General features: G+C 38.0%; 1 protein-coding gene across 6 annotated transcripts in view; it reads left to right on the plus strand.

Moving 5' to 3' along the window:
- The window catches only part of ST18 (ST18 C2H2C-type zinc finger transcription factor), a 189076-nt gene that overhangs the window by 153985 nt on the left and 16128 nt on the right, over nucleotides 1–18963 (plus strand). For all 6 annotated transcript variants that reach the window (XM_032702132.1, XM_032702141.1, XM_032702175.1 and 3 more), the window contains 4 exons: nucleotides 541–752; nucleotides 9007–9252; nucleotides 14945–15060; nucleotides 18347–18409. In XM_032702132.1, coding sequence (XP_032558023.1) covers nucleotides 541–752; nucleotides 9007–9252; nucleotides 14945–15060; nucleotides 18347–18409 — 637 coding nt within the window. The remainder of the gene's footprint in view (nucleotides 1–540; nucleotides 753–9006; nucleotides 9253–14944; nucleotides 15061–18346; nucleotides 18410–18963) is intronic.

Here is an 18963-nt window from a genome sequence, read left to right on the forward strand (position 1 = left end):
AGAATTGCTTTTATCTGATTACTCTGATTCATTCAAGAGCCAGGTCTTGTTCTCCTAAGCAAAGCTATTTAAATAACAGACTTATTAATCTAAGTAGGGTAAGCAGTGTTGTTTTAGCTAAGACTGGACAAGTCACTGTTGGTTTTTTTACACAATAGAGCTCTAAGAGGAAGCCTCTATAAGAATACACTTACAATTGCATTTACCCACTCGTGTGGTCAAATCATGATGGATAACATGCTAATGCTTGTTCAGTCTTTCCTTGGACATCACTATTTTTAATGCCTGAGTTAGGGATAAGCAAAATATGAGTAAAAAACTCAGTTGATTGTTAAAAAATGTGTATTTCTTCAAGTAAAAATTAAATTATCGTGTTTTTGAAGCCATTTTTACTGCAAACCCTTACTGACAATAGGAAAGGGATTGTTTTAAATGTAATCTTTGAATATTTTTATGTATGAAATTGTAGTCTGAGAAACAAAACTATTTAATGGGAAAAATTTCATACATGCAATTGCTAATCAAATCTCTCTTCAACAGCAAAGCATTTTTCAAATCCAGTGAAATTTTCTAATCGACTGCCTAGTGCTAGCGCCCACACACAGAGCCCTTGCCATGCCAACTCTTATAGCTACGGTCAATGTAGTGAAGACACCCACATAGCAGCAGCTGCTGCTATCCTGAACCTTTCCACCCGCTGCAGGGAAGCAGCAGAGATCCTCTCCAACAAACCACAGAGTCTGTCTGCCAAGGTAGGGTAGTCCAAGAACCTGGAGGGTGTGCTAGCTACTGAACTGTGTGAATAAACTGTCTTTCATGTTAGTGACTGCATTAAATCCCCCAAAAGGAGGCTTCTGTTTGCATGCTCTTTTGAAGAGAGACAGAGAATAAATCAGTAATGCAGTGACCAGTTCTGATAAAACTAAATAAATAGCAGGAATTATGTTGTTAATTCTTTTCATAATTGAGCCCTAATTACAAGGGGGGAGTTTTCTGGGAGGAAAAAAGAAAAAGGTTATTTGAAATCCAGCAACAATCTGTGTGGATAATGCGTTAGATATGTTTTAAGATGAAATTTTTCTCCCTCTGAAACCTGCCATTAGTGATCATTTTGGAGACTGATTTAAAAAAAAAAAATCATATGATTAATCAGAGCGATATTTTGCTAGCAATGGAACAGCACTACACCTATGGAGTCTGTTGTGTTTGGAGCTCCTAACAGTTTGGCAAGGCAGAGAGGGGGGAATAACAACTGACTTTGGTAAAATTCCCCTTTCTGCTGGCAAGAGTGGAGAATCAGGCCCACTGTGCTTGGAGATAGATAATTTGGGCAAGTCTGTCATAATGGAAAGCTGCCTAATTTTGTAGATGTTTGTGTGGCTTTCGTGTTTTGATTTCTGCTCTGCGTTTCCTCACAGATCTTTATGATATACAAGTGGTACTGTGTGAACTATGAGCCTTATTTTCTGTGCCATTACATAATATTATAATGGTGATGAAAATAGACAAGATTTTCTTCTGATGACAGTGGTGTGGGAGCACTGTTTATTATTTGTATTAAAGTCACACATGTTCCGTTGCGAAGAAACTTTTGAAAGCTCTATGTAGATGAGAGGGTGTCATCACAAGATCTTGAGGAGAAATCATTTGGAAGTAAAAAGAGGTACATTTATCAAACTACAGAGTAGCAGATTCGCTTCTGCTGTGGGCTCTCAGTACTGATGTGTGCTCTAAAAGAGAGATGACTTGTTTCTCTACAAGTCAGTGTCACTCTACCTTATTTGTTTTAGTACCAGGTTCAGTCTGGCTAGAGGTGTCTTCCAGAGCTGTTGATCTACAATTAGGTTGAGTGTTCATTCACCATTGCTAAGAGGTTAGTTGTTATTTTTTGAGTGGAACCATTAATTTTACCACCTGCATAACACCTTGTTAGGTATTCTGAGTCTTGTGGCTTTGCAGGGTGGTATCCCCTACTTTGCTGCTTTTGATTTCTACTTGTGAAGTTTTGGACCTTGAAATCAATGTTGAGAGATGCCACAGGGTAGACTCTTTGGAATATGTCCACATGCCTTTCCTGTAACTCAGATGTTTTCTGCCCCAAAGACTGCTCACAGAACATTTCACTATGACAGATCCATCCCTGATATCTGCTGTAAAACACTCCTTCCACCAGTCTTCAATAGAGACTTCTTCTAGTGGGGAAATGGAAACTGATGCCAATGGTTGGATTAAATTGCTGCAGCAGCCTTTGGCTGACCTCAGCAATAGACCTTTGTTGCCAGAGACGAGCAGTAAAGGGACCAGGCATAACCCAAAGATTTTCTCCTATGTACCTGCTTTACAGTTGCCAAATCACGGGGAAGGATTGAATGGAAGTGAACATAATAGTAACGATATGGAGGGACACTTGGGGCACATAGCTTACTCATTTTTCACAGCCAGGAATCCAGCCTAAAAGAAAATCACCTGCATACCTTGCTATCTGCCTGCCTCCACTTTTGCCAGACTTTCTGGAGGGCATACTGCTACAAAACATCTGACAGAAGAATCAGAATTAGCTTCTGGCCAAAACACAGACAAGTAAGCCCCAAACAGATTTAGTGTCCAAAACCACAAAAAACATATTTTTATTTGGTTTTGGATATTTATCACGTTGATCATATAGGACTCAAACAAAAAAAATTGTGGGAATAGGTTGCCAGACTCTCTTCAGTGAAGATGCTTTCTAATTTTAAAATATGAAGCAATAAAATAAGGCTACTTGTAAAGAGACTGCTAACTATTTATCCGTGTTTCTGAATTGGCCAAAAATGTAAATGTTTATTTGCTAGAATACCTTACAAATTTTTATATTTAAAAAAAATCTCTTTAAAGACTTTATTTGTGTTTGAACACAAATAATGCAGCACATTACTACAGAGTTAATTGTTTCTTTCTTCTACTCCACAGCACACACATTCACCAGGTTTGAAAATACCTTTATGGAGTGGCTGTGTTCAGAGCCCCACAGTATTAGACCTCTCAGCCCTGCCCCTTGCCACATTCTTTTGTTCCTTTGTCTAAGAAAACCTAATTAGCATCGTCCATACTTTAGCAGATCAAAGCTCCTGACTTGTAAAGGTATTTGTTGTTCTTTGAGCGTCAGTCAGCCTCCCAGCAATCCAAGCCATAATACTTCGCAGATGGGAGGCTAAGTGGTGTTAGACCAAGGGCATGTGAGACTGCAGAGGACTTCTTAGGCTTGCTGGAAATGCTTTGCAAGTTGCACAATTATCAGAGATGTAAAAATATTTTTTAAAAGCAGAACTTAAACTTCAAACATTTCAAGCAATTGGCATTTTCTTGTATTTGCTCAAGGTGTGCATATATTGTCTTGCTTAAACAAGTGGGGAAAACACCAAAACACTTTTTAGCACATGTGTGTTTCCAAAGTAATTTTTTTTTTCTGTCTCTTAAATTTTATTTCTTGACCTCCAGAGTGTTGTCTCTCTCTTAGAAAGAGTTGGATGGTTTATGCTGATGTTCACCACTGTCCTGTATAAATAACTAACACTGAAATGATAAATAAATGGTTTTTACAACACACTTCCAAATTTCAATAATTTAATGGATTTTCAAATATGTATCTCTCCTTCTCTACATATCAGTTCCAAAAGGAAACTCTAAGACAACAAAAGCAAAAGCAAAGGGTAGCAAGGATCAAGAAGTCAGATTATATATTAACAGTATCATTGGTAAGCAAAACTTCCAAAGAGACCTAATGTACAAGGGGATCTGACAAATATCCCAAGCTTAAAAATTATGGTTTAAAATTGAAGCAATTTAAAGCATAAATATATTCTGAAATAAGCAGCAAAATGAATCCTAAAGCTTCATTAATTATCTATCAGTTGCATAAAAAATACTAAGACCATCAGATACCTTGATGATATTTTTTTCAAAAATAATGAATACCACGTTAATGTTACACTGTCTGAGCCATTCAACCTCCACCTGGGGATGTAGCAAACTGTTCCCCTGACTATAATCCCGATCAGTCAATTCTCATGCAGTCAGTACCCCAAACCAGTCTCCTGGTTGCGTTTGATTTGTAGTTTATGTAGGTTCCTTCAGGTCCCTTTGAAGTCAACAGAAGGGCTCCCCTAGAAGGCTTAGCCTGCAGCTTCTAGCATGTGCAAGAGTCTACATCATCATAACTCCCAGGGATCTCCCCTGTTTACAACCCTCACCACACGCGTCTCACAGAGGTAGCTGCAAGCAGTACAGCTTATCTGTATCCTCATCACTACTGCTTGCCAAATATTTTGTTGACTGTTTTGGTGTTTTTCCCACCTGTTTAGACAAAATGGCATATGCACACTATGCCTTGAAAGAAAACAAAAAAATGACACTTGCTAAAAACGTTTAAAGTTCAAAGTCTGTTTCTGAACAAAATTATGTCATCTCTCAACTCTTGGATATTGATGATGGTGATAATTCCATCAATTATTTAAAAAATGTAGTTAGTACTCAGCATGTTTGTCAGGCAGTACTTTACTCCAAATACCTTAAAGCCTAAATACAGGATGAAAAATCATTCAAGGTACCATCCTGTAATACTGCTGTGCATATTGCTCTCTGAGTACATTATTGGCTAGTTTTTTTTAATTTGTGAACTGCTTTGGGCTGAAATTGAGACTCCATTCTTGTCTCAGATGTTGCTGGGCTGTTACAAGTTTTCTTGTTTTGACTCAAATTAGTGTTTTAATTTGCTGCAGAAGGACTAAATTGCTTAAATTAAAGTGTGAAGAGCTGAGGACTAGGTGGACATGTTTTTGTTGGCTGGGAATAGAAAAGATTGTACTCTTTTGGGTGGACTTGCATTAAGAATAGTATTCATACACAATGCAAGACACAAGTCTCAAAGTTACTCCCAATACCAGAACTTAAGAGCTTTTTTGAGCTTTCCAAACCAGACTGAACTGCTGGGGGGAATGCAAAGTCATTGATTGTGTTGTTTCCTTGGACTTACTTAGTATTAAATTGTATGGCCGATGCCAACGAAAGAATACATAGAATCCCTTAAATGTCATGATACAATCTCCCTAATGTCACAGGTTTGAAATAAGATCCATGCAGACACAATAATTTACTCTTTCTGATCCAGTTATGAGATAAAGCTTAACTTGTAATCATTACTGGAGACAAACTGGAGAATATTAAATGTGAGTGATCAGATGGACCAAAAGCATATGGAAAAATTCAGGAGAAATTTAGCACAAAAAACCACAATCCTTTATTGTCCTAGCTGTTGTAGTACCTTTCTAAGGACAAGACTTAATGAAGTACTAGAAAATATTCTGTAATATTTATTCATGAAATAATAAAGGAGGCTGAGAAAGATTGACTTTAAAGTACAAAGCACTTGTAGTGGATAGAGACCATGTATCATCTTACACTCACTGATTTTCTTCATTGCTTCAGTGAATATTTTCCTGGCTTACACCAGTGTAAATGTAAATGTAAATAAGAACAAAATTAGAGTCCAAAGATTTACACAGTTGCAAACTAATATTAGTTAGGGAATAATAAGACACACATCTTTGTTTTGCTTATATTTTTAAGGAAGAGTCAGAACAGTTTACATTGTTTTGGTAACTATATTTTAAGTATGTCATGATAAATGGATAAATATAGGCCTGTTCACACATGCACAAGAGTCAACAGTAATAAGATCTTGCCTCCACTGAGAACACAGCCTTTACAAGCCTGAGCTAAGCATAGCGAGTGCCATTTTCTGTCAGCATGTCATAGCACTGCTCTAGCATTTTTTTTATTTGTCATTTTTGTCTTTTTAGTTCCATTTTAAAATTAATATAAAAATAAATGTGGTAAAACAAGCAAAGGAGACATATTGAGAGGAGGGTAGGATGAGAGTAGGAATACAAACTGGAGCAGTACCTCTGACTTCCTTCTTTTTGCTCTGCCATTTGGAGTTTGATATGAAGGCAGCAAAGCAATAGCTCTTTTATATCATTCTGAATAAAAAGCCATGCTGTAAACGTGTGATCCATCCTGCAATGGGCAAAGGGGGATATTTTACCCATGACTTTATTTAATTGTTGTGTGCATCTGTGAGCTCACTTAAACCCCATCTGCATGCTACTTCACAAACACACAACCCAGCTTTCTCTGATTAGAATTAGGCACGTATTGGACAACCCAACTTCTACATGAATTTCAGGCAAGTGTTGAGAAAGCTTTAAATATCCATGTTAGGAAATGTTCTGCTTATCAGCCAGAGCTCCTTGTGGAGGCTAATGGTATCTGTTTCTCAGAGACAATGATTTTCTGATATTGTTCTGTGATAAGTTGCATTGAGGAAGGGACCTTGATTGGGTTTTGTCCTTTTTTGTTGTTGCTGTTGCCTTCTGAGTAGTTGATATTTTGTCAGTGACAGAGAATCTGCTCTATTTATTGGTTTTGCACTATAAAACTACCACAGCCCAGTCACATGGCTTCCTTTCCTAAGCCATCTGTCACAGAGGTCTGGAATTTTATGTGAATGTTGGTTGTGCAGACTTAACCCAAGTTTTTTTATTATGAAAAATGTCAGCAACTACAATATTTAGCATTTTACTTTACATTGGTCATTAAACTTGATTACTGTAGCTCTGTTTCATTGCTATAGTTACATTTCAGCTATGAAGCCAAAAAACACTAGGGTGATCATGGCAGAGCTATATTGTCAGATCCTGGAGTGTGCGCTTGGCACTGATATAGTTAATATCTTGGATTTTTGTAACTAAGGTTTATTAATGCTGGTATAAAAATGTATTTGATATTATACAGATGGCATAAGATGTTGTGGTTAGTAAGTTATTATCCAGGATAAGCTGCACTGTCAAATTCAGGGCTTAAAACTATCACAGGAGATTAAACTATTTACTAAAAAGGGGTAGAAAGATATAACCAAAGCGTCTTAGTATGAACATATTAGAAGTGTATTTACTTCCCATAAATATAATAAAACATCTCTCTTTTTAAGCTGTATGATTGAAAATGGGAACTTTGTTATGCAGGAGAAGCAAACATAAGAGGTGCCTGAGTTTCTGAACCAGGGGCAAGCAGATGGCTTGGTAGCGCTTCGGTCTAGGTGGGCATCTGTGTTGGGCTCATGGATACAAAATGGAGTCAGGCTGTCTCAGTGAGGAGAGGTTGTTGGGCCCTAAACTGTTATCTTCTACCAGAATTTTCCTTCTGATTAAAAAGATTTACCTTTAAATGAGTCCTCACTGGTAGTGGTAGAAGATAGGGCTGCATGAAGGAAGCTTACACCCATAGTCCAACTACAGTGGCCATGTCACACTTTCAACACAGGGGGAGAATTCGCTGTTTCACCGCAACTGTTTTTAAGATCCTTGAGCAAGGATAAGTTTCACTGTCCTATCTTTAACCACTAAATGGTGTTAATCACTAATCATTAAACCCCAGCAATATTTATTGGGAAGAAAGAGAAAGAGACTCTTTCTGCCAGTGTCTTCCTGAGGAAGAGGTCTAAGAAAGATGGAAAATCTTACCCCCTGGATATACCTCTCTCTTTTCTGTTTACAACACAACTTCTAGGTGATTCACTTACACTATTAGTTTACTTTTAAGTTTCTTAAGGTAGGAAATCTTGTTTATATAACTGTCTCCTACAGTTATACAGCACCTACCATATCTAGCCCCAAATTCCCAAGTGCTATCTGAGCTTTGTGGTGATACAAATGAAAAATAGTAGTGATGGCAATAACAGGAAGGCAAAGAGCAGTGTTAATTAAAGCATCCTATGTGTAGATGTAGGACACTGCTATTTATCTCCATGGTCTTTAAATGTTTTCCACCTTATTCAGGGCAACACACTGAACTAGACTACTGAGTACTCCTCCAGAAGCCATCTTTTATCTCTTCCCCTACTTAACTTCAGTAATTGTTGGCAACAGCAAGGACTAGTCTTGTATTCATCCCTATATAAAAAAAAATCTGTCAATATACAGCATAACATATTGAGCATGAAGGGAAATTTTTTGTTGTTTCCATTAGTAAGCCGCACTTTCAGCAGCGTTTTATCATTACAAGAGGAGTTTGTCATCTTTTTCTGAGATCAGGCAGGATGAGGCAGGATAGTGAGGTTTCCTTTTCTTGTTCTTCTTGTACAGCCAAGCATCACTTGCCCCTTGTTGTGAGGAGAAGCTGCTCTGAAAGCTGATATGAGAGCTTCTGACAGACTGGAAAGAGAAGTTGTGTCTTTCCCCAAACTGCACACACCTCTGCAATTAGAGGCTGCTTTTTGCTGTACTTTCCAGGTAGCAAAGGCTTTGTTAACTCATGCAGATAGTCCCCATCAGGGAGAACCTCCTCAAGATCCTCCTGTACCTCTCACTCAAGTGGTCTCAGTACATACCTGTGCCTTAGTAGCCTACTCAAATTATGATTAAGGCCATATGTTATCTAAAGTGATGTAGAAAACCCTAGTGAAAATTTCTCCTATTGTTTTACTTTTAGACATATTTCTTCCCCCCTCCTTTCCCCCCCATGATGCAGATGTTGTAATGTTTCCAGGGTGTGGGGGAAGGGAGGATATATAATAGTAATGCTGTTGATGACCTAAACAATGCATTAATGCTTTTAACTGTGAATTGGGGTCATAGTTCTCTGTAAGAGTGAAAAGATCAAGAAGATTTAAAGCTAAACTTTTTTTAAATAAAACTAGATTTAGGGTGTATAGGTTATGGTTTAAGGCATCTTATTTAAATTCTACTTACTATGTTTAAGCTGAGATGCAGGACACCATTACTGAAGCTACCCTTAAGTCTGCCTAAGAGTTGGACATTAACTGACATAAATCGAAAAGCTGGGTTTAGATTCAGATAAATTTAAATAAAAGCGTGCATTTATATTTATCCTTTAAAAGCACCACATGGTTATTTTACAGCCTTGCCATGTCCATATCTAAACATGTCTCTATTTCCTGTTGCATGTCAGGGAGCTGAGATAGAAGTGGATGAAAATGGCACTCTGGATTTGAGCATGAAAAAGAATCGCAGCCAAGACAAAGTTATGCCTCTCACTTCTTCCAGCACAGCACTTCCCACTCCTTCCTCTTCTCCTTTCAAAGCAAGCAGCATCCTGGTAAATGCAGCCTTCTACCAGGCTCTTTGTGAACAGGAAGGCTGGGATACACCAATCAACTACAGCAAGACCCATGGCAGGAAAGAAGAAGAAAAAGAGGTATTTTTTTAGTTTCCGAATGACTTTTTCCCTTGAATGAGGGACCATATGATGGTCTTGGGGACCACCTAGTGCATTTAAAGGGAATCAATTTCCACAGGTAGAGGCTTGTGAACACTGAGCTGGTTTAGTGGTCTCTTGGATATGGCACAAAAAATCGTTACTCACTTTGAAAAATCTTTCTCTCAGAGCCTGCTTGTTAATGTCTATAAGTCTCTAAGATAAGGGAATCAAAAGTATCCATCATTAGAGATTGCTTTTTAAATTTTGTTTCCAATGGCTCAGTCCTGTAGCACATACACCCAAATGGACTAGGGATTACTGGGTAAAAAAGAAAAACAAACCAAAAATAACCCCAACAAACAAAATCAAACCAAGGCAATTCTTTCATGCTGAAACAAAAAGCAGTTTTTCCACACCAACTCTTCATAATTCCAGATAACTCGTAATCTAAGCATTTAAAACACGTGCTTAGAACCTTGCCTGCAATATTCTTTCAGTGGAAAACTTTTTATTTACATTTAACATACTTCAAGAAATCTCTTCCAGTAAGCTTTAGATCTCCAACTTGAAACTTCTATGACTAATCTTCTAGAGTGCCACTTCCAATTCGATAACTGTCTTGATTTTGGTTTTGTTTCTTTTACTCTTACATATCTGTTTACCCTGTGTTGACAACAAAGCAGCATAGTCTACTTCAGTCTTTCCTTCTTATTCCTCTATCCTCCTAGCAAGTTTGGATTTATTAATTTCTCTTGAGCTTGACTGTCAGAATATGGACTGCTTGCATTTTTGTTAAATCAGGAAGGGACCACCAGATCTTTAAAAACCTAATAAGATAAAATCCTAGTAATTAACATGGACAAGCCTACATTATAGCTTTCTGAAACAGACTAAAAGATGTCCAGTTAGGAGGTTTTATACAGCCTCAAATACTTTACTCCCCATTTGGTTTTATATACAAAAGAATAGCATTTGAACATTATATTTATTATGAAATTACCTTTTGTTGAAATATCAAAACTGACACTAGCTTTTAGTATTTAGGGCTGAGATTAGGGAATCCAGGCCTTAATTCCAAAACCACCAGAAGTTAGAAGATAATTCAGTTGTGTGAAGAAAAAAGTCAATCAGCACTGGGTAGTCTGTTACAATGTGACTGCTGAAAAAGCTTACACTTCTTGAAGGCTAGATTGTCTTGAAGAGCCCTTTGCAGTCTCTTCTTTGGGGCTAATGGTGGTTCTTAGCTCACCAATGAGAGCACAATCCCTGTATCAGGGTTTTGGAATGGGTTTGACATGAGGTAGGAGGCTGGGGACTCAGGCTCTTCCCCATTCATGCTGGTAAACGAGCAAGGTTTGAAAGGACTGACTGCCTTGCTGCAGGGGATCAATAGGTGTCACAGACTTGGCAGGGGGCCTGTCATGACACCTTCTCCCTGCTGCCACCACAGCTCAGCAGAAGAGCCACGGCAGGAGGAGCACCTCCACATGCCCCCCACCCATGCTTGGCTTTTGGAAGGCTGTGATGGGTGTCTGGCTGTTTTCCTGCCCAGCACAGGGAGCTGGAGGCAACTAAACAACATGATAGGACATAATGGTCTGATGCACTCAGGCTCTGCTGCCCCTTGCACTCAGTGCTTTGACACTGTATAGTTTGTCCCTAATGGAAGATCTGGCTGCAGATCTCTGCTGTGAGCTTTTGCCATCCCAGGGAACCTTGATATGTCCAGTGATGTCAGGGCCAGAGGCTCTGTTTTCAAAATCAAGACTGGCAGCTATCCTCATGCAAAGAAAATGACTGATTATATCTATTTCTAATTCATTGTTATCTGGTTCATATGCACAACAGTTGCTTAATTTTGGTGGTAATTTCCAGAAAATATTGTCTCTCTCCTTCTCAGCAAAATAGCCTGTCCAGATGCCCCCTTAAAAAAAAAAATCTGAATTTGGAAAAAGCTCAAAATCTCTCCAAAAGGAAAGCGCTGAGAAATAACTAGAGCTGTCAGTTAGTTCAACTGTCAGTTCTCCAAAGATTTCAGGGCTTAAAAATGTTAAAAGTGCCAGATGCTATTATCTGTTATTCATGTTACCATTATGTTCTGATCTTTGCTGAAATCAATATAAACTTCCATCTGTACATTAATGGAGTATCATTGCTTGCTTTCTTTCGTGTGCATGCATGGATATACACATGCCCTTCGCAGGAAATAGTGGTGTTTGGACTAATGGTCTGGTTCTGATTTTTCTTTAGTCTAGAATTTGTTAGATTTTTGATAGCATTTAACTATAAATCCATTCAAATGGGAAAAGAAAAAATTATACATACAGTTGGACTTGACTAGCTGTGACAACCATCAGCTAACACACCAGAAAGTGGAAGATGCTAAAGGTGTTTTCCCAAAGGATTGTCTAAGCTAAGTAGCTGGAGAAGCACACAAGCCAAGATATGATGCTCTACTCTCAGTCTTAAGTGCAGAGGATCAAGAAATATTTGATCTTTATTTCTTATCTTCTGTGTTTCAGAGATGCAACCCCTTTTGGGCCACATTTAGTGATGTAAGGTCCTAGAAAGGCAGAATTTTGGCATTTTTTGCCTACATTTCCTTTGCACTGTGCTACTTTTGCAGCTTCTACACATCTGAAGATTTCATGCTGTTTGAGTGATATCAAGTGGTCCCCAAGATGCTAAGACTGTGCTGAAGAAGTCACCTGTTTAAATGTCTATATACCTCTTTCATTCTGGGAAATATACTAAGGGTTGTTAACTAGGAAAAAACCTGTATTCACACTTTGTTCCTTATTAGATTTTTTATTTTTCAAAAGAGGAGTTACCGTAGAACTATTGATGCTTATGTATGTATGTATGTGCGTATAGCTATCCATTTAAAAAAATTACAAATCTTAATAACTCAATTCAGGAAATTTATTATTAAGATTTGAAAAAAAAAATCAGTATAGAAAATGAAAATACTTCAATTCTAAACCCTCTAGTATCACTTATACTCGTAGCTTTAGTACTCATGTTAGTCTTCATTGTGAAATCTTATTTTTGTTAAATGACTCAGTGAAACATCATTAAATGAAGCTGTGAACTGCAATACTGTAGCATTTTGTCAAGCCTTGATATACATAATTCTCCATTAGTCTAGTCTGTGTAATGGGTATCAAACAGTGACATCATGAAAAACTCAGACAAACATAAGTTCCTGGTCCATCACCAGCAAAAGATCAAGAGATATCTTTTGTGTGAGATAAAGAACACAAGTTACATATATGAAAATATTAATATATCCTGCAGCCCAAACAGTTGTGGCTACTCTGGTGTGCTGCAGGTGCCTTCTGAGGTCCATCACACAGCTCAGGATCGCAGTGGAGGGGTCTTTCCACCACCTTCTACTCCAGACTTCTCTCAGTTCTACATCTGAGTAGGCTGTTGTGGGCCCCAGTTTTGATACACAGTTAGGATCCAGCCAAGGCATGCATTGAATTTTTAGAAATACAACATTGGTCCTCAGTTCAGTGATACAGATATAGCCTGTCAGTTAGTTGTTAGACAGAAAACAATAAGGTGACCTTCTTCAACCTCCATTAAATTAAGAGGAAACCATTTTACCTGTGTTTTTTTGGAGTTATTTTGACATCTGATCCCTTCCAGCTGGCAACAGAGGGTTACCATTTTGTTTTTATTTTGAGGAGCTTTTGATTTTACAATAGCTTATACTGGTGATGATCCCTGCTTGCAATTATGTGTTTGTAAGAAAGGTAGGTCAGAACTTGTGGACAGCAGTAGTCAGGAGTTCAAATCCACATTCTGCAGCTTGCAGGGGCAAAACCACCACCATATGTCACTGGAACCAAGATTTAACTCAACTTTGGAAAAGTGTCTTTGACGTTTCTTGAATCTTGAACAAAGCTGACATCTATTTTTCCAGTCTTGTATTTTAGCATTTTCATTTCCATGTTTGGAGGACTTTCAACCATTTATTATTTCTGTACTAACATTTTGTCAAGACCTTTCATAGTTTTTTTCTCTAATGTTCCTTATATGAAGTTTTCCTTTAGAAATAAAATTCTAAAAGCCTGAGACATATGAGGGGTTTTCTATTTCTCTAAAATAATTACTAGATAATTACTGTGAAAGAGCGTTTAGAAAAGCTGAACATATCTATTTTTACTTTCTATATTTGTAGCAGATTAGATTATTCCCAAACAAACTAACCCCACAAATGTGGTTGCAAAAATCAGTAGTAATCAATGTAGCAATAATATGGCATTGTTTCTATATGTATGGATAGTGTGAGTTTCAGTAGACTGTAGGTAGCCAATAGCAGAAAGCAGAAGGAAGTCATATTGAGGATCCAGCCTCCAAACAGGCAAAGATGAGCTGCCAGAATTGAGGACCATATGGAAGCTTTATCAGAAGAAACACCCCTGCAGAGCTTACAAGTCCCATTAGGCAGAATCTCCATTTTCAGTCCAGGTTCTGTTCAGCCCTCCACTCTGTGTTAACAGCTCTGAAGACATCCCTGTCCCTCTGTCCTGGCACATTTGTCAGCTGCACAAGCCCAGAGCATCAGCCCCATGAGTTTAGCAGGAGCTGGGACCCTCTCCTTTCAACCACAGGCAGCAGTTTCTGCTCCCACAGATGGTAATCTCTGGGCAATACCTATCTGGGTATTGGAATGGAATCACAAAACCAGCATGAAGTCCCAGAAGGGATTAATAGAGGTTTGATAACTGATGCTATAGGCTTTAGAGAACTCTTGAATGATAAAATAGCCACACAGCATCCCTCCAGAAAGGAAATACTTATCTTTCATAAGAATAATGATAATTGAATGATGATAAATAATGATAAATTAATGATAATTAAGTCTCAAAACATTATAAACCAAGCTATTTTGAAGTGATCGAAGAGATTTTTCAGAAAATAAAAATGTAATTTCCTTTCAGGACTCCAAATTCCCAAAATGCCTTCCCAAGGGAGTGAATGCTCGTAGTTCATACCATTCACCAAACAGCCCAGCAGCAGTGATAATTTTGATATACAACTAGTAGAAATCAAGAACTACCCTTAGCAGCCTCCTACTAAGAAAACTTCAAAGTGGTTTTGTTCTCATAATTTTTATTTTAACAAGAATCTGCTCTCTGAATAAGATAACAAGCCAATCCGTTCTACGGATCTAAAAAGCTTTGCATTTACATATGCTTACATAAAACAGTAATTTCTTTAAAATTTATGGCTGCAGTTTTATAATTCACAGTACAACGGTCCTCATATCAACTGTATACAAAACTCAGTGATGTTCTTATACAGAAAAAAACAAGAACATACTTGCCAAAGTCTTGTTTGCCTCTATATATTCAACAACCAGTTTTATTTTCTCTATGTACTTCTCTTTAGCCTCTATCACCATTTTATAAATTGAAACTCAATTTTCCCCTTGTACAGCTTAAACCAGCATTTGCCTTCAGAAATCCTTTCACAACATTTTTAGAAGTCAACCTATTAGAACCTGAAACTATGATGTACTAAGCTTTCTTAATTTCTCTCCATAATTTCTTTTTAATTTTTATTTTTTTTTAAGTTTTACAAGAGGTTTTCTTCTTGCCATGGCAAATTATTTCTTGAACGCGTGGGAGGACTTGAAGAGAGAAACCTTTTGTCACTTTCTCATCTAATATTTCAGAAAGATCCAGTGAACTCTCCAGAAAATATGGAGGAAAAGAAGTATCCAGGAGACGTCTCCATACCAAGTCCTAAACCCAAGCTCCATTCAAGAGATCTCAAAAAGGAACTCATCACGTGAGTCACAAAAAGTGCCACATTTTCCTTTGCCTTGGTAAAGACTGACTACACGGTTGTTCTGACTTCTGGTTTGGAGTAGATTTATAGGAGCTGAACAGGGAGACTTGCACAGTTCCCTGCAGGTATTTAGTTCCATATTTCAGGTGTGCAACTGGATAGACGTGAGATTTGTTGCTGAGGCAAGCCAGGGTACGTCTGGAGGTCTGGACAGATTCATGACTGACATTATACTGAGTGCCACTCATTCTTCAGATAGATAGGTAACAAGTGGGCTCCTTCTACAAAACACACGGTTTTGTAGCATGTTACAGATTGGCTCTGTTTATGCTGACATAATTAAGTAAACTTTAATTGAACAATTATCCCTACAGATCCATTGGTGAGAGCTTGCGTTGAAGTGGTCAGGATTCCTCAGACAGGAAACATGTAGAGTTCATAAAAAGACAAAATACAAGATAGAAACTGTCCCAGGTTTTTTTCTAACATGTAGGAAATCTATGTTTATGTCCTTCATCTGTTTCCTTCAAAAAAGAGTTAGTTATTCTGTCCTGCTGAAAATCCAGTGGATGTCCAAATTCATGCTCCAGGAGAATAGGTTAATACTCTCTTTTCCCAAGTACTGAGATGCATTTGTTCTGTCTTAAGTACCAAAATTTTCCTATCTAAAACTGAAAATAAATTCTATCAAATGTTTCTGCATGCAACACCTTGTTTCAGTTTAAATTGTTCACTAAAATTGTTCCAAGCTAAATTGTTCATAAAATTGACCCTAACACTGGCCACTTTTTAAACTCTCATCTAGGCTCTTCAGAAAACCCCTTAGGGTTCATGTCAACATCGTTTTGATATCAATGCAGAGTTTTCACTGTACTAGTCAACTAGGACTCAACAACCATTTTTAGTATGTTTTGTCCCAAACCAGAATAGGTCTCTCTAGAAAAGTGCGGTCTGCATCACTTAGTCATGATAGTCTATAACATATCACTGCAGGCTCACCCATAAACAAACAAGTCACATCCCAGCAACTTGTGTCCTGCTCTCCAGACTCAATGGCAGTGAAACAGTTAGATCTGACTATGTCTCTAGAATTTACATTTCCCTGGGGCAAGCTGCTGTGAAGAGTGATTCTTTCACCTCATGTCATGCAGTCTGCATGTTGTCTACTCACCACATTATATCTGCAGTTGTAGTTCATGACCTAAATTGCTACAGGTCAGGTTTGTTTTGCCTCTTCTTCTGAAACAAATGCATACAAAAATCACTGAGAGTTTATTTGCTGGAGACTAATGGCTTTTCTTTTGGAATATTTATTCCTTTGTGATATTGACCTGTTTTGAGATGTCTGTAAAATACTTTTCTACTCTCCTCAATAATAACATACTAGGGCATTGATCAGCTTACAGTGGTTTTACTATATTATTTTCAAACAGTGAGTAGAAATAGGTATCGAAAATGTAGTTGTGCAGAAAATTAAACAAGAAGTAATTTTAATTTATCAGAAGAATCCATAGATAATATAGGGATCAGACTGTGTTTCTATGACCCCACTGAGCTCAGAAATTGTACAGAACAATTCAGTACAGCTGGCTCCATCATGAGGAAGTTTTTAAAATGACATAAGCACTTGCAGAGAAAAATTTTCTAACATGGTTAGGTCAGTTGCAATGAACTGTTGTTCGATACCTCCTTCTAGCATTGCTTTCTATTTTTCCATGTTAATTCTGTTGCCCATAACTGCATTGCTCAGGTTGAAATGGGCTGTGAAAATGAGGATGATGTCTTCCTAAGGCTTTTTTACAGATTTGAAAAACCTCCTAACATTCTGCCACTAAGAGAAAATAGCCAGGTGAGCTTCTCAGGCACCCCTTGTTCATTAGCATGGAGCTCTAGCTAGCATTTTTTGTACAGTGCCTGCTTGCCCTTTTTATCCATATGCCCAGTGAGATAAAACCAGTTCTTTATAAGGATTAGTGTTAGGGTGTTTTAAAGTACTGTGCAAAGATATATTTAATTCACCTCACCCTCCATGTACAAGTTGCATTTCTTGATATCTTTGCCCTTTTGCAGAGAACTGTATCCCAATTTGATAAATGAATTCAGTGTTATGACTGAAGAAGGGCTGAGGAAAAACAGAAGCTCTAACATCTTCTCCAGGTCAAGCATACCTCCAAGTCTTGGCATCTGTTCTGCTAAATGCACATCACTGTCCTGGTTCCGGCCAGGACAGGGTTAATTTTGGCAGTAGCCAGGAGAAGGGCATGGTTAGGATCTGGAGGTTATTCTATACCACCTCAATCACTGCCAGGGGCAGGGGAAAGGAAGACTCTCCAGAGGAGAAAGGATTCCTTCTAGTAGAGTGTGGTGGAGGGAACGGGGAATAATGCCAGTTCTGAGCAACCATGTGTGACTTGTTGGCCTATCTTGTACATTTTGTTATTAGTATTGTTGCTGTTACTGTTAATTTTCTTATCTCATTGGTGTTTCCAGTAAATTGTTCTTAACCTGTGGTTTGCACCTTTTGTGCCTCCAATTCTCCTCTCCAGCTCACTGGAAGGGGAGGGGAAAGGGGTGTGGCTGGTGTGTCAAGCGAGCAGCACGTGGTTTGGAGAGTCTCAATGGGAGCACTGAATTGGGGAGTACTATTCCTAAACCACAACAACCACCTTTGTATCACTTCTCAGTTCAGCTCTGAAATGTCTTGAAAAACTTATGTGCTCATTCTGAACTTCACCTGTGTCAACTTGAGGTGCTTTCTGTTCTGCAACCAACCGTAACACCAAATTTCTCACTTGTATCAGCAAATAAATATTGGATGTGTTTCTAAAGAGGGTCCCGGATTTTAGTCAGAAGTCAAGGAATTATTTTGAATATTACTGTCCTGTGGCCTGTGTTATATAGGAGGTCAGATCAGAAACTTCAGCACTAACGTTATGAATTGCTGTCAAAATTTCTTAACAATAATGAACTTGTCTTTTTAATAACCCACATTGTAACCAAAATATCTATCCAAAGCATGATGGTTTAACACTGCATTGATAAAAAATAAGGTTTTGACTTATTTGCATTGTGGAAATAGGAAAAATTCTTTTAATCTGTGCTTCAAGTAATATTTAAAAAATAGAAGTGAAGTTTTGCTAGTTTTTTGCAGTGTCGTGATAGTGTTGAAATGTGTAATGACGAACGTGATTGCCCTAAGGATCATTACATAATTCACTGCTGTGTATGGTGAGCTATGTGGTGTATTATACATACTCTAATTTCTCATTGCTTCTTCTTTGCACAGCTGTCCAACTCCAGGATGTGATGGTAGCGGTCATGTAACAGGAAACTACGCCTCACACCGCAGGTAAGAAACAACAGGAAGCCCAGAACAGGAAACAGAGCTGCTTTTAGCTAATGTATCTTTGAACGTTTTTATACTAACCATGGATAAGTATTCAAAAGTAATTTGCAGAAAATAATCCATACAGAAACGTGGCTGTTTTTCCTGGTTTTGTTATATTTGTGAACATTGGGACTCAAACCACTGATGCAGAGTTAAGCAGCATATGCTTATTAGTGTAGCTGCATTTCTTAGCTGAGACTTGCAGATAAGTCCTTTAGTAAAGTTTGCATTTCCCTAAGTGTACAAGCAGTCTCTACACAGATGCTGTTGCATGTGATTATAAATGAGGTTTATGCATCTCTCTCTATGAATGGCTTTGAAATTCATAGATCTGCTATTATAATCTAAGGATGTTAAATATTTTCCTCAGAATAGCCTACTGTCAGCCTAGGGGTTGCAACAATAATTTCCTTCTTTTCCTTTGGGAGCAGCATGGAAGCATTTTCTGTCTTTACCAACCACATGGACCAGATCCTCTACCTGTCCTTCATGTAGGAAACGTAAAAGATGGACTC

This window comes from Chiroxiphia lanceolata, chromosome 1, assembly GCF_009829145.1.
Source record: "Chiroxiphia lanceolata isolate bChiLan1 chromosome 1, bChiLan1.pri, whole genome shotgun sequence".
Lineage (NCBI taxonomy): Eukaryota > Metazoa > Chordata > Aves > Passeriformes > Pipridae > Chiroxiphia > Chiroxiphia lanceolata.